General features: G+C 48.4%; 6 protein-coding genes across 6 annotated transcripts; 4 read left to right on the top strand and 2 right to left on the bottom strand.

Annotated features, from left to right (window-relative positions):
• Window positions 1-1358: 1358 nt before the first annotated feature.
• N7443_002294 (uncharacterized protein) lies at window positions 1359-2414 on the top strand (the record flags this gene model as incomplete). Its single annotated transcript, XM_056882350.1, has 3 exons — window positions 1359-1424; window positions 1492-1735; window positions 1807-2414. The coding sequence occupies 3 exons, from the start codon at window positions 1359-1361 to the stop codon at window positions 2412-2414; spliced, it is 918 nt and encodes a 305-aa protein (XP_056744191.1).
• A 546-nt stretch (window positions 2415-2960) lies between these two features.
• N7443_002295 (gluconeogenesis factor YvcK family protein) lies at window positions 2961-4569 on the top strand (the record flags this gene model as incomplete). Its single annotated transcript, XM_056882351.1, has 2 exons — window positions 2961-3156; window positions 3209-4569. 2 exons carry the CDS (start codon window positions 2961-2963, stop codon window positions 4567-4569), a joined length of 1557 nt encoding a protein of 518 aa, XP_056744192.1.
• A 232-nt stretch (window positions 4570-4801) lies between these two features.
• On the bottom strand, window positions 4802-5486 carry N7443_002296 (uncharacterized protein; the record flags this gene model as incomplete). Its single annotated transcript, XM_056882352.1, has 2 exons — window positions 4802-5010; window positions 5084-5486. The coding sequence occupies 2 exons, from the start codon at window positions 5484-5486 to the stop codon at window positions 4802-4804; spliced, it is 612 nt and encodes a 203-aa protein (XP_056744193.1).
• A 620-nt stretch (window positions 5487-6106) lies between these two features.
• Window positions 6107-9466, top strand: N7443_002297 (DNA-directed DNA polymerase gamma MIP1; the record flags this gene model as incomplete). Its single annotated transcript, XM_056882353.1, has 1 exon — window positions 6107-9466. One exon carries the CDS (start codon window positions 6107-6109, stop codon window positions 9464-9466), a length of 3360 nt encoding a protein of 1119 aa, XP_056744194.1.
• Window positions 9467-9792: 326 nt separating this feature from the next.
• N7443_002298 (uncharacterized protein) lies at window positions 9793-12279 on the bottom strand (the record flags this gene model as incomplete). The annotated part of the gene is made up of 14 exons (XM_056882354.1): window positions 9793-9820; window positions 9875-10037; window positions 10111-10283; window positions 10344-10444; window positions 10496-10800; window positions 10851-10901; window positions 10947-11231; window positions 11290-11359; window positions 11413-11596; window positions 11646-11791; window positions 11841-11935; window positions 11983-12032; window positions 12080-12113; window positions 12168-12279. 14 exons carry the CDS (start codon window positions 12277-12279, stop codon window positions 9793-9795), a joined length of 1797 nt encoding a protein of 598 aa, XP_056744195.1.
• A 482-nt stretch (window positions 12280-12761) lies between these two features.
• Window positions 12762-14702, top strand: N7443_002299 (aminotransferase-like domain-containing protein; the record flags this gene model as incomplete). Its single annotated transcript, XM_056882355.1, has 8 exons — window positions 12762-12884; window positions 12939-12975; window positions 13028-13059; window positions 13125-13167; window positions 13231-13395; window positions 13457-13533; window positions 13589-14392; window positions 14448-14702. The coding sequence occupies 8 exons, from the start codon at window positions 12762-12764 to the stop codon at window positions 14700-14702; spliced, it is 1536 nt and encodes a 511-aa protein (XP_056744196.1).
• Window positions 14703-14723: the final 21 nt, after the last annotated feature.

Genomic DNA, 14723 nt, shown 5'->3' on the forward strand with positions numbered 1-14723 from the left:
CTCAGCCAATGTTGAAACCTTCACAGATATTTGAGCGTTGCCAGCCTACGGTTGTTGGAACGTCAAAAATCAATGCCCATTTGCCTATATCTGGCTTTTTCGTCGATCACCAGTCCTTCAATAAAAAGCTTAGCATTAGAACTTGAAACCGATCGTCTCCATACTGTATATCCTCAGATATGCTAAAAGTCCTTTGTCCGTCTTCTGCTCTGTAAATATGAGAGGGACTCAAAGGCCTAGATGGGCGATATAGACACTTTGGAACCCGAAACATCAGCCTTTCTATATCTCAACTGCCTTCTATGAAGATTAAGGTATAAAAACCAATTAGAATAGAGAAAGCCCGTGTAGATGACCCGAAGATTCCAAAAAGGTCGTTTTAACAGAGGGCTCCTTGGTTAACTAACTGAGAAAACTTAGGAACCTCTAGACTTTAACTTCGAAAATTAATAAGCGAGTAAGAACCATAGGTTAACTTCTGCCGAGTTAGTTTACCTCGAGGTTCATATTTACAAATCATTCTCAGACACAGGTCTTTTGATTGGTTGATATCTAGGAAAAGTAAGTACTTCATCGCAGAAAACGCACTCAAAAAAACAACTAAAACAGTTGATATAGATGACCACCCACCCTGTAACTTGAATGAAACTTGGTCACGCTATTGGAGAACATTAGAGTCTCGATGTTATTTTCTATTAGAAGATCTCACCTTAATTATCATATTTATAGCTTCAATATAGAAGGGCAGTAATGCTCCTCCGCTCTACGAGCAGGTGCGCTTTCTCTTTTGCGGTGGCATTAGAGTTTGCAATGCCGATTTCTTATTCCGTGTGATATAGAAGCTCACGCTCATTGCTAAAAGCTAATTACTCCAATACTCTTACACCCCGAAAGAAGTATAAAAACGTATATTGAGCTATTTCTTGCCAAGTTGAAGATGCATTGATGTTATTGTTGTATTTATGGATTCTTCAATTCTTCATTCCAGACGCAGTGATCTCGTCATTTGGAATTTTAACATTTCTTAATACGATGCGTAGACCATTGTCTTCGTGTTACATATCCCAGAACAAAGATATTGTAGTTCTTGAAGGAACTGCGCCTCCATTTTCGTGAAAGTGGAGCCAATCAAATTATATTTAGATTCCTTCCCGAAATTGACGGGTCCACGGGTGTTCCTATCTAGGTAAAGGTTGCCATCTTGAAACATGAGTCACATTATTTAGTAGTGCACCGTGGGGGTTTACCTTGGCACGCGAAGTATATAGGGGATACCTAGGCAATGCACAGCCCCAACGATACTTTTCGATTCAGACTCCAGGGCTATACGTCAAAAAACAGTCGTTGAGCCACTCAAAATGTCTCTAACTATATCAAAAGATAATCCTTTTCAAGTCTTGATTGCAGAGTCCGATGATGATCCTGTAAGTGGTCGGATCCCGAACAAAACTCCCATGCTGCGAACTAAGATACAATTCCATTACTTCTCAGGCTCAATTGCAATTGCGCTATGAGAAGCACCGAACAATTCGGAATGAGCAACAAAGTAATAAGATCCTAGCGGAAAGCTTTTCCGGCTGGACCTTGGATGAGGTTCTTATGCGACTCGAAGGCTCCGCTAAAGAAGAAGGATTCTTCGATCCGCGCAATTGTCTTGTCATTTGGGCCAGGCCTCCTTCTCACATCCGTGACCTGATATCTGTTGTGCAAAGCGAGTTGAAGGATGTCGCTCCATGTAAGCTTATGAAGACATTGCGGAAAACGTTGTTATTGCAGCATCAGTCCACTGACCTCAACTGCTGAAAGCACTTTGGCTCATGCCTCTTGAAAATCTGCACACCACGGTCTTGGAAGTGGCCCATTCTTTGACTGAATCGCAGATTGAAGATCTCGTCCAAACTCTCAAGTCCTCGACAGAGATCACCCAAGCACAGATCGCAGAACACCCAATCAGTCACCAATCACGCCTTTTGAAGCCGATGGTGAGCTTCGACTCTTCTGCAATGGCGCTTAGCTTTGCACCTGCCGCGGGAGAATCCTCCACAGTGCAATCCAATGGCCATGATGATCACTACACATACCATCATCTCCGCCGGGATATATTTGATAGGGTTCGGCAAACTGGTATTCCCGTTGCCTCGCGCTATATCGTTCCGTCGGCACATGTTACTATCGCACGCTTCATCACTCAGGAAGGGTTCCAGTTCAACGGAACGGACTCCGCAGGAAAAGTCGACCACTCCCGTGTGAAGCTGCTTGTTGATAGAATTGGTGATATCAACAAGAAACTGGAAAGCATGTACTGGCCTCAGCTTGATGGCACTCAGCCTGAAAAGGGTGAATGGGTGGTTGGGCAGGACAAGCTGGTGATCCGCAGGGGTCGGCTTTGGTATGGAGGAGGTGACGATGTTTAGTTAGTTCCAGATGCTCAGCTTCTTTTTGTAAATTTCCAGAATCCGGGGAAACTAGGCACCGGGCATGGAAACCATCGCGGTGATCATACTTCACGGTCGGCTTGTACAAAGTTAGACTTAATCTGTTAGGAATATCGTGAGTTCTGAAGCGGACCATGAAGTGAGTTCAAAGAATTGGAAATAGTTAATCATTGCAAGCATAAGCGATTTCAGGCGTATGAATCCGAACGGAGTCGTGTGACCAAGAAACTCGTGCACAGCCCATTGTGTCTCACTTCTATTTCCCATCTGCCAAGAGACCGGTCTCGCCAGGTGTTTAGTGACTTGGTTCTTTCTAAAGCTGCCTAGCAGGGCGATTCTCCACGCTCGATTGCTTTGGCACTCAACGTGGCATTTCCAGAGTTGCATTGTGGCGGGTGCGGGCCGACTTCCAAGCGTGAAAAACATCAATTCGTGATCCTCGATAAGCCTCTGCAAAGAGGATTCCCTCAATCTACAAGTTAGCGGTACAAACACAGACCTGTGATTGTGACAAGGATATCCATCATGGAGAACACAACTAACAGGGGAATTGTGGTCCTCTCCGGTGGAAGCGCCGCCAACAACCTCGTCGATGTTTTTGACGCCCTGCGAGAAAGCAAGGATTGCTTGCTCAGCTATATCATCCCCATTAGCGACAACGGAGGCTCTTCATCAGAACTGATAAGAATCTTCGGGGGCCCTGGAATCGGTGATGTTCGAAGTGCGCGAGTCCCCTGCTCGATAACAACATTTTATGCTAATCATCGGGATAGGTCGACTGGTCCGGTTGATTCCTGACTCGCCCGTCAACTCGGAGCGCACGGCGATTAAGACTCTATTCAACCATCGCTTGCCTGCTGAGGCAGTAGCCGCTTCGAATGAATGGCAGTCTATCGTGGACGGCACTTCTGGCCTTTGGAAGTCCATTGCCCCGGCTAAAAAAGAGTTAATCCGCTCATTCTTCAACATGCTCAATTTAGAGATCTTGAAACGTGCCCGGCCACCATCGTCAACATTTGACTTCACTTCTGCCAGCGTGGGAAACCTGTTTTTGACAGGAGCGCGACTCTTCAGCGGGTCCTTCGAAAGCGCTATTTATCTACTAGGCAGCATTTGTGGCGTACAATCCGATGCTGTGCGCGTTATCCCAGCAATCAACTCTAATTTCTCCCACCATATCTCCGCAACTCTTGCCGACGGAACCGTTATTGTCGGACAGAACAGCATTTCTCATCCTAGCGAAGTCACAGCGCTGCAGCCGGACCGCGGCTCGCGGCCCAGACGTCCTAGCTTACTGCTTGCCGACGGCGATGATTTGGACGATACAGAGCCATCTGATATGTCGGATGCCGTCTCATACGAGGAAGATCATCTCCCTGGTTCTCTTGCCACACTCCGAAACAAGAACATATCCTTTAGCAAAACCGAGAACGAAGATCTGCCTAGCCGAATCGATCGCATCTGGTACATCAATCCTTACGGCCAAGAAATCAGGCCAGCCGCCAACCCACGCGTACTTGAAGCGCTAAACGACGCCCAGGCCATTATCTACAGCATTGGCTCTCTTTACACCTCCATCATCCCCGGAATTATTCTCCGGGGTGTTGGCAAAAGCATTATGAAAAGTCCAGCACGCCACAAGATTCTTATTCTTAATGGGTCGTTGGATCGCGAGACCGGGCCTCCATCCGAGCCATTTTCTGCATCTGACTTTGTCGAGGCGATCGCGCGCGCTGGAGAGGAGAGCCGTGGACGGCGTCATCATAGAACTACCCACCACGGATCAACTACTACGCCATCTTCACCAGAGACAATCAAACCACATACGCCTCTTCCATATACTGCATATGTGACTCAAATTTTGCATCTAGATGGACCCGGCACACCTCATGTAGACCGGGAACGTTTGGCAGAGATGGGTATTGAGACCCTTCGGTTGTATGGTCGGACGATTACAGCCATGGATGGTGACAAGGAAGTCGTCCTTGGCATGAGATACGATTCCAATGCTCTGACCCAAGCCCTCGAGGTCGTTTTAGGAAAAAAAGGGGATGCCATGGTCCGAGGAGGTGTTGGCAGTGGTCTTGGTCGGAGAAATACACTTGATCCTCGGCGGGAGAAGAGACACGGATAACAACACATTTCGACTTCGGAGTCATGGTCAGGAGGTTTTTAAAGGCAAATACGCAATGGTAAAATAAAAATAATCCTTTAGAAGCCTTTCAATCGTAAAATAAGCATAAAGAAATCAAAAACCGTTCCTGATGCAATGCAAACGCCACCATATGAATGCTCCGACATGCCATGCTTGAAAAAGGGTAATATGTAAGGGGAAGAAAAGGGGAAAGAAAGGCAATCATTAGGACTCATGCCTGGGAAGCTGAAGGGAGGCTCCGCTTCTTCGTCGTCAACTTGAGTGCCAGGGGAATGAGACTTCTCTTTGGCCCGCTCACGTCAACCTTTGTAATGGGCTTTCGGCATATCGGACAGGTACCCCGAACTTGCTTGCTCGAGTCTAGTCTTTGATCGGCTGAGTTTAGGTATTCAACAATGCAACGATGGCAAAAGAGATGGCCTGCAGAGAGATGCTTGATTAGAGACTGACAAATTCCTGAAAGGCAAGTGTTGTCGCTTGGGTTTGAACTGACCACAGGATGTGCTTGTTGCATCTTCCGGCGTGTCCATACAAACCGGGCATTTATACGCACTTAACATAGAACCACTGCCTTTCTCGCCTTCTGTTGACTGCTGGGCCTTAATTGCATCTTCCCGTTGTTTAGCAAGCGCCTTGGAAAGCAGACTCTCAGGTTCCGTCAAGTCAATAGACTCGACAGCGTCTTCGTATTCCTGCTCTCCATCTTGAGCACTATCCGAATTTTCTGGACTCCAGAAACCATCGTCTTCTCGTCGACGCTTAACTCCGCGGGGTGTCGCTGGGCTCCCCGCTTGATCTGGCGTTGGTTGATGATTACGAGCAGACGAGGCGGAAGAGCGGCGCTCAGACCTTAGATGAGCAGAGGTAAGGTCCACGACAGAGAGCCTGCGACTCATGGTAGAAACAACAATTTCTCAGATGCGCAAGGAATCAGAGATTGGTATTGGGCAAGCGCATAGCTTGCGAGATTGGGGGAGGAAGTTGTCGCAGCGGTTTTTCGTTTTGTGCGTTCCAGATTTGACGTGGCTCGTCTGCGTCACGGAAATAAAGAGCCGTGAATAGGTGCCAGCGAATTTCCGAACAAGGCGGAGCCAGAAAATGCAAATGGTGAGGAAGTGAATAATGCAGAGAGCCTTAGCTATGATAGACTGATTGCCACCGATAAGCAACAGTTACGGAAGGCGGTCAGCTCAGCCGGATAAACATATCTGCCGAACACCGGCATGACGCCGAGATGCGATAGGCAATGATATGGAAATTGCTCCCTGATAATCATTCCCCCTCGCCTTATCCGTTCAAAACTGCGCAGCCCCTGTCTGGCTGCAATCCCATACGCTACCATGACTTGAGTCTACAATCATTCTCAACTATATGATGATATCTTGGAAATCCTCCTACGCGCCTTGTTCCAGGGGTGTCGTGAGGTCTGCGCGTCTGCGCCTGCGGCCAGCACTCATCTTGCACGCGCGACCATGGCCGTTTGCTGCGAAAGGCCGGACACAATGCTTCTCAACAGATGTTAATGATAGAACCAGTCCCAAACGAACCCTTTCAGGTACGCTCAACGCGACGATGCCCTGGCGCAAACCAAAGAATCTGCATTTACTCATTCCAGACAGTTCCCGCTTCATCTAGGTTCAACGAGATCGGAGTGCAGCAACTGAGCGACTATGTCCACCCACAGGTCTTTCCGGACAAAATTCGGACTCCCGATCCGGAGCTGGTCGCCCTGGCACGAGATCACCTTGCTCGACATGATCTCCTTGGAAAATCCCAGGGTGGTGCCGAGCCGATTGCTTTTGACCTGCCTCCGCTCCAAGGAAAGACGTTAGACGAGCATTTCTACAAGCTCGGCATGGATGCATCCGAACCGTACCTGACCTACGCCAAGTCATATGCCGCAGTGACATGTCCGACGAAACCGCGCAAGTGGGCCAGACGCAGTGGGTGGACGAAATACTATCCCGACGGCTCCTCTGAGCCAGTAGATGCCCCGAATGAGGAGATGATCACTTTTGACACCGAGGTTATGTACAAGGAACATCCCTATGCGGTCATGGCTTGCGCAGTGAGCCCGACTGCGTGGTATGCGTGGATATCCCCTTGGCTTTTGGGGGAGACGGAAATCCAATGTCACCTTATTCCACTAGGAGACCCCTCTCAACCACGAATCGTCGTGGGCCATAATATCGGATACGACCGGGCCCGAGTACGAGAGGAGTACGATTTGCAACAAACTCACAACTTTTTCGTGGATACAATGTCGCTTCATGTGGCCGTGAATGGCATGTGCTCACAGCAAAGACCGACTTGGATGCGACACAAAAAGAACAAGGACCTCCGGGATAAGATTGCAAGCGAGCATAACTCCGTGGAATTGGCTTCGTTGCTCGAGAATAACATGTTGAGAGAAGAGGAGGAAGAACTCTGGGTAGGACGAAGCTCTGTGAATTCCTTGCGAGATGTGGCCAAGTTCCACTGCGATGTCACAATAGACAAGGCACAGAGAAACTTTTTTGGCGAGCTTGACAGAGAAACTCTTTTGACGAAACTCGATGAGCTCCTCGATTACTGTGCTGCCGATGTTGCTATCACTCACCGTGTCTACCGAAAAGTCTTCCCCAATTTCCTTGAGACTTGTCCGCACCCCGTCAGCTTTGGCGCTCTCCGACACCTTTCCTCGGTCATCCTTCCAGTAAATCAAAGCTGGCAAGAATACCTGACCATGGCCGAGGAAACCTACCATAAGCGACTTGACGATGTGCAACGAAAATTGGTTGAACTATGCAACGAAGCTTTAAAAGTGAAAGAGCAACCCGACGTGTACGAAAACGACCCTTGGCTACGACAGCTGGACTGGTCCGGCCAGGAGGTCAAAATGGTGAAAGGGAAGAAAAAGGGAGACCCCCCTCGCCCCGCGGCACGACAAAAGAAACCTGGTATGCCGAAATGGTACAAGGATCTCTTCCCCTCGAGTATTTCCGAGATAAACCTCACAGTTCGCACTCGGATTGCACCCATCCTGCTGAAACTGTCTTGGGCTGGGTATCCTCTCGTCTGGTCTGATAAGTATGGATGGACTTTCCGAGTTCCCCGCGACCAAGTACAACAATTTGAAAACCAACCAGTGGTCCTCTGCGACATGACTGAAGAGACGAATGAGCAGCTGCATAATGACAGGAAGAACACATACTTCAAAATTCCTCACAAAGACGGACCACAAGCCAGGTGTACGAATCCTTTAGCCAAGGGCTATATGGGGTATTTTGAGCGCGGAATCTTGTCATCCCAGTTCGAACTTGCGAAGGAAGCTTTGGATATGAACGCCTCTTGCTCTTATTGGATAAGTGCCAGAGACCGCATCATGAGCCAGATGGTGGTGTATGAGGACCAGGTTCAAAAGGACGGTCGGGCAAACGAACAGACTGAGAACCGCGTGGGTTTCATTTTGCCGCAAATTATTCCCATGGGCACTATCACTCGCCGCGCAGTCGAGAACACATGGCTCACTGCGAGCAATGCAAAGGCGAATCGCGTTGGCTCCGAGCTTAAAGCCATGATCAAGGCTCCCCCCGGCTACGCGTTTGTTGGCGCTGATGTAGACTCTCAGGAACTGTGGATTGCCAGTCTTGTCGGAGACGCGCCATTCCAAATCCATGGAGGAAATGCCATTGGTTTCATGACTTTGGAAGGTTCCAAAGCTGAAGGAACCGACTTACATTCTCGAAGTGCGCAGATTCTGGGAATTTCTCGCAATGATGCCAAGGTCTTTAATTACGGACGTATTTACGGAGCTGGTGTCAAATTCGCTGCGACTCTTCTTCGGCAATTCAACCCGTCCTTGTCTGAGAAGGAAACCCAACAGACTGCGGCCAACCTCTACAAGGAGACCAAGGGTACTCGTACCACCCGTCGCCTGTTGAGCGAGACTCCTTTCTGGCGCGGTGGCACGGAATCTTTTGTGTTCAACAAGTTGGAAGAGTTTGCAGACCAGGAAAGACCCAGAACCCCAGCCCTCGGTGCTGGAATTACCGAGGCGCTTATGAGGCGCTTCATCAACAAGGGCAGTTTCATGACGTCTCGCATCAACTGGGCTATCCAATCATCAGGTGTTGATTATCTTCATCTGCTCATTGTTAGTATGGACTACCTCATTCGGCGGTTCAACATTCAAGCTCGTCTTGCCATCACAGTGCACGATGAAATTCGATACCTGGTGAAGGATGAAGACAAGTACCGTGCGACGATGGCTTTGCAGATTGCCAATGTCTGGACACGTGCCATCTTCTCCCAGCAAGTAGGCATTGATGATCTCCCTCAATCGTGCGCCTATTTTTCGGCAGTTGACGTCGATCACGTTCTTCGAAAAGAGGTTGACATGGACTGCGTTACCCCCTCGCATCCCACCAAGATTCCGCATGGTGAAACCTTGGATATTTCCAAGCTGCTCGAAATGGGCCAAAAAGCCTTCCTGGATCCCTCTATCACACCCACATCTCAACCAACACCGGAAAAGTACTCGTACACTCCGCGGGAATCGGTCATGTCTACTCTTCAGGCGTCCAATGACCCGGCTTTCATCAAGGCTCAGATCACCAAGGACGACAAAGAGCTTCGTGAAATTATCAAAGAAAAGACAGTATCTATCAATGCCTCCCAGCCATCTTCATCACGCCCCACCTCAACCAAATCCCGGGGTAAATCCACAGGCTGGGCATCTGCCGAGTCTCAACGGGCGGTTCTTATGGACATGGAATCCGGACTGTATCCTGACTTCCGAACTCCACCTCGCCCTGCTTCGAATGGAAACAAACAGCCGCAATCAGGTTTCTACAACAGATCCACATGGAAACCTCGACCTACCGCTCGGGCTTAATCCGAAGGATCTCTCATTCTCCACCTTGCCCCTTGCTTCACATTTCTTTCTGTCTTATATTCTCTGCATCTAATTACTTCGCTATCTTGTTCGAATAATCGGGCGGCTGTATGTCTTACAAGGAGTGAACACGGCATAGCATTGGGACGGCGTCGAAGTGGCACTGGTTATATAGTGTACAAACATCAAATTTACCTCAAATATCCAACTCAATACTGTATTTCATTCCATCGGCCTTTGAATGCGTACATGAATGCATAGTAAGATAGGCATAAAGCCATGATGGCTTCTGGACTGTGTTTCTGAACAAAGAACAAAGCGAAGCTTCAAGTCTCTTTCCACATTGATGGAACCCTGCTAAGGTTAGCACAAAGAGACTGGTAAGTCGAACTCTTTAGTGTCACTTACGCGACCTCGATAACCGCGCACTTCCCACCCTGAACAATTCGAGTTCCTTCCTTGATAGCCATATCGACTTCGCTCTGCTGTGTGACCGTAGCACCCCATGCATTGCCAGCTGCCGTCGCAATACCTGGATAATCCGGAGAGGGCTCAAAGGAGATATTGAGATCTGATCAGTAAACGGGTGTTAACAATTGCATCGACAGCATTGTGATAGAGGTAAGCCAGATCATTCCACTTACCACGTCTATTGGACTTAGATGAGAGTCCGTTCTTGTGGACAAGTAGAGCCGATACTTTGGGTGCATTCCAACCGCCGTTGTTCAAAACGATAAGCAAGAAAGGAATGTCATATCGTCTGGCAATCCAGTAGACGCTTTCCATTTGAGAGAAGAGATAGGTTCCATCTCCCACACTATGACTTATTAGCATCTGGATACCAAGATTTGATGATGGGAGATCTTTATTGATTCACATTGCGCAAATAAAGGAGTCGGGCTTCGCAAGCTTGACTCCTAGGGCAGCACCACCTCCCCAACCTAGACCACCAGCACCACTGCCGAGAAGGGCTCCCGGCTGCAATTCAGATCAGCAATGCAACCAAATTATGAAGGAAATATCATGTACCTTAGTGAGGTTGAGATGATGAATAAGGTGTCCCGCATTTGTCACTGCTTCTATCACGAAAGTAGTATCTTCTGGGACAATTTGTCTGAGCCTGGAGGTTAGATACGGCACGGTAATAATGCTTTCTGAAGGCGACTCGAGACTCTGCAAAGTCTGGCGCCAGCTTGCATGACGAGCTCTCCGGGCTTCAAACTCGGAAGTGTAGAGGCCTTTGTCGAAGTTTTGGCCATCCAAGAAAGTGTTCAGCTGCTTGAGTGCAATAGCGCAACTAACTTTCAATCTTCGGATAGCCTTGATGGAGAAAACTGCTTCTAGTTAGTGTGGTGCTCGATTGGAATCTGGCAAGGTCACATACGCGGCATTTGCTGCTTGAGAGGATCAACGTCGAGATGGAATATTTTCGCTCCTAATTCGTCAGTAAACTAATCGACATGCCAGGTTGGATAGTTACCCTTCTGAGGTTCACCCAAGGTGGGAATCCAGGGCACATCGCAGTCCATGACAAGAATCACATCGGCTTCCAAAACATCTGGATGAGTAGTGACCGTAACACCACGATAGGCTTCGTGGTCGCTCCGGATGCAAACATCGGAACCAACCATTTCCACAACACCTATGGGCAGTTTGTCACAGAGCTCTTCTAACAAGGCTGGAGCTTGCAAGTTTCGACCGAGATAACTGGTAATGACCAGCGGTCTCTTTGCACCAATGAGGGTTTTCGCGATCAATTCGACATCTGTTAATATTAGTATGATTGAGCTAAGCCAGTAAAAAGGGAAAGAGGTAGAAAATACCTGGTCCAGCCAATGCACTTGGTGCAATCGGGCTCAGTAGCTCTTCCTCAAGCCACTTTCTTTCCACGCTCTTGGGATACTCCGTCAGCAGTATTTCGTCAATAGAGGCCACCAACAACCTACCTCTTCAAGGACTTCCCGTGCAGCCATTAGATATGAAGGCCCCTTAGGGTCAGACATCGCCATTTCCAAAGCGCGATTAACCATTTGTTTTATGTTGCGGCCGCTCTTGACTTCTCCAGAATATCTGCAATACTGACGGAGAATGGCGGCTTGATCGGGAACATCTTGAAGCCAATGGATGAACCTAAAAGAGTTTAACGTGATGTTTGCGATATTTGTATGGGATTTCATACTCAGTTCTTGATCCCAGAAGCTCCCCTCTTTGAGTGAAGGGGCTAAGGCCGGCGAAACACAGAACGGGTACTCTGCCGATGGAAGCATTATGGATCGACTGGCCCATAGCCAAGGTGCCACAGTCGACATGGACGAGAACACATTGCTAATTTATATTTAGTTTAGCGCGTCAACTTCAATGGCAATCATCATACCGGGATGCCTGTGACCTGGGCGAATCCCAACGCGGCTGACAGAGCGACTAGCTCTGAGGGACAAGTGATGATACTGGGAAACTTGTCCAGTTTTTCTAATTGATTGTAAGCTCTATTTGAGGCAATGTGTAGATGAAGTTACCTTGTTTTGCCTTGATCATGGCTTCAAGCATCGCTGGATGATCACTCCCACTTCGTTTTGTTAGGCGGGACCACTTGGAGGCTCTGGGGGGACATACAGATTGACGAAGCAGTGAGTGACCCCGGCCTCAACTGGAATACTTGTTAGAGACAACATTACATTCACATATCAAGCATTCAACTTACCCAGAGCTTCAAAGAAGCCTTCGGCTGCCGAGGTTAGTTCATCATTCTTCGTTGTTACACCCTCATCGAGACGGGCTCGTTTAGCAGATCTTTCATCGGCTTGTCGGGTCATTTTGGTGCTCTGCTCACGCCTTTTATGAATTTGGTAAAGTCTAGGAGGATCTGGATTAGGGACAGGGGATTTTAAACACACGAGCCCGGGAGTTGTTTCGAGAGTAGATGGAGTTAAGAGCCGCTCGGGATGTCCGCGAACCAATCATTTCAGCAGTCCCACTCCACCCCCGCTCTTTCCATTTCTTTCCGCTCTTGAAAGTCTCGGGATCTCCGCGATTGGGTTGAATATGTGGGCATGGTCTGGCTACCGGCTCTCTTTATGGCTTGCGAGATGGAGAAAACCTCTTATCTCATGGGGGAGTGCGTGAAAAATGAGTCACTTGGTGGATCTACGGTAGCTTCGAAAATAATGCAATCAGGATAGGGTGACTTCGAGACTGTCTCTCCACTTGATATCTCTCCAATGATTTAAAGCACTAGTCCTCCCAGTCAACTGCTCCCTCGACATCATACTCGTCCCAGCTCCAGCCTCTCTCCAATATGCTACCCAGGAATGTGGCAGAACGACTCGATCAAGGTGGTATCCCCAAATGGCGAAAAGATAGCACCATCTTGTTTGGGCAAATAGAGGCAAAGGGTGATTGTGGTCTTTTCAAAAGCGATGTAGGTCCTATGACTTTTGCGAATCCTTGAAAAATTGCTAACTCAATTGAAAAGAAGAGCTCTATCAAGGCAAATGCAAAAAGATGGGACCGTGGGCTAACAATATCAATTCTCGTTACTGTCTGATACTAAGACCTTGATAGACTTCTTTTCCGAAGAGGCCCAAAGACGGAAAGTATGTTCTCTAGTCTCAGATTCTCAAAGCCATCTTCATCGACTGACACTAATTGTTCTTTCTAGCCATCGAGCATCAAAGCCGCAGGCCGAGCTGCAAGTGAACCAGGTCAGACCTAACAGACTTGAGAACATACACTCTTGAATTCCAATCTAATGATGTTGGATGTAGGCATGATCTCTCTTGGTGCTGGCGCTCCCTCAGCCGCGTACTTTCCCTTCGAAGCTGTTCATGTCAACATTGCAAATCCTCCTGGCTTTTCGGGTGCGCCAGAGGGAAGTGAATCTATACTCCACATGGCAAAATATGATTTTGAGCCAAACTCCAGTGAATACAGTAGGCCGATTCCAAAATATCCGGAGCTTGAATATTCGGTGGTCTAATTGACTCTCAAAAGGCTTGGATGTAGCTCTGAATTACGGCCAGGGCAGTGGCGCTGCGCAGATGCTGCGGTTTGTGACTGAGCACACCGAGGTATGGAGTTCCTTGGTATCAATGAATGAATTATTGCGGTTTTAATAAAATACAGCTTATGCATAGCCCTCCGTATGCGGACTGGGGATGCTGCATGACAGTGGGCAGTACCTCGGCTTGGGACTCTACATTGAGAATGTTCTGCGAGAAAGGGGATTACATTATCGTCGAGAAATACACATTCGCAAGTGCGTTGGAAACAGCGTGGTCCCTCGGTATCAATGCCCTTCCGGTGGGAATGGACGCCCAAGGGCTCATTCCCGACGCCCTTGATAAAGAGCTTTCGTCCTGGGAGGAGTCAAAGCGTAAAGCACGGAAGCCCTTCCTACTTTATATGGTACCGACTGGACAAAATCCAACTGGCGCCACTCAGTCCCTTGAGCGACGGAAAGCCATTTACGCTGTCGCTCAAAAACATGGTCTGTATATTGTCGAAGACGAGCCGTACTATTATTTGCAATTGCCTGCATTTAGGGCCAAGGAGCCTTCTGGTGAAACTCAGGGTTGTGGATTGGTTCCATCATACCTCAGCCTCGATGTCGATGGTCGAGTTCTCCGCATGGATTCACTGTCCAAGGTCCTTGCGCCTGGGTCTCGCACAGGCTGGGTCACAGCCTCTCAGCAAGTCATTGAGAAGTTTGTACGGCAGAATGAGACATCTTCGCAGCATCCCAGCGGCTTCTCCCAGGTCATCATTTTCAAGCTCCTCAATCATCACTGGGGGCATTTGGGATTTTTTAAATGGCTGGAGAACATCCGAGCAGAATACATGTGGCGGAGAGACGCTTTCGTTCAGGCCTGCGTGAACTTTCTGCCAGAGGGGATTGCACACTTTGTTCCCTCTGAGGCTGGGATGTTCGTAAGTTGAATTTTCCTGATTACTTTGGTGGAATGTAACTAATTTTCTCCGAAAGCAATGGATCGAGATTGACTGGAAATCCCATCCGCTATACAAGACTGGCGCTGGGCATCAGAAGATTCAGCAAACCATCTTTGATTCCGCCGTGCAGAAGAAAGTCTTCCTTGTTCCAGGAACTTGCTTCTGGTCGGCGAGCGAACTGCCAGAAGATAGGATGTTTTTTCGGGCGACCTATGCATCGGCGTCTCAAGAGGATCTTGTAGAAGCGGCTCGGAGATTTGGTGATGCGTTGAAGGATGAGTTCCAGTAAAAGGGCGGTGAGTGCATTAAA

The sequence above is a fragment of the Penicillium atrosanguineum genome (assembly GCF_028827265.1).
Source record: "Penicillium atrosanguineum strain IBT 20685 chromosome Unknown utg000002l_segment0_segment0, whole genome shotgun sequence".
Taxonomy (NCBI): domain Eukaryota; kingdom Fungi; phylum Ascomycota; class Eurotiomycetes; order Eurotiales; family Aspergillaceae; genus Penicillium; species Penicillium atrosanguineum.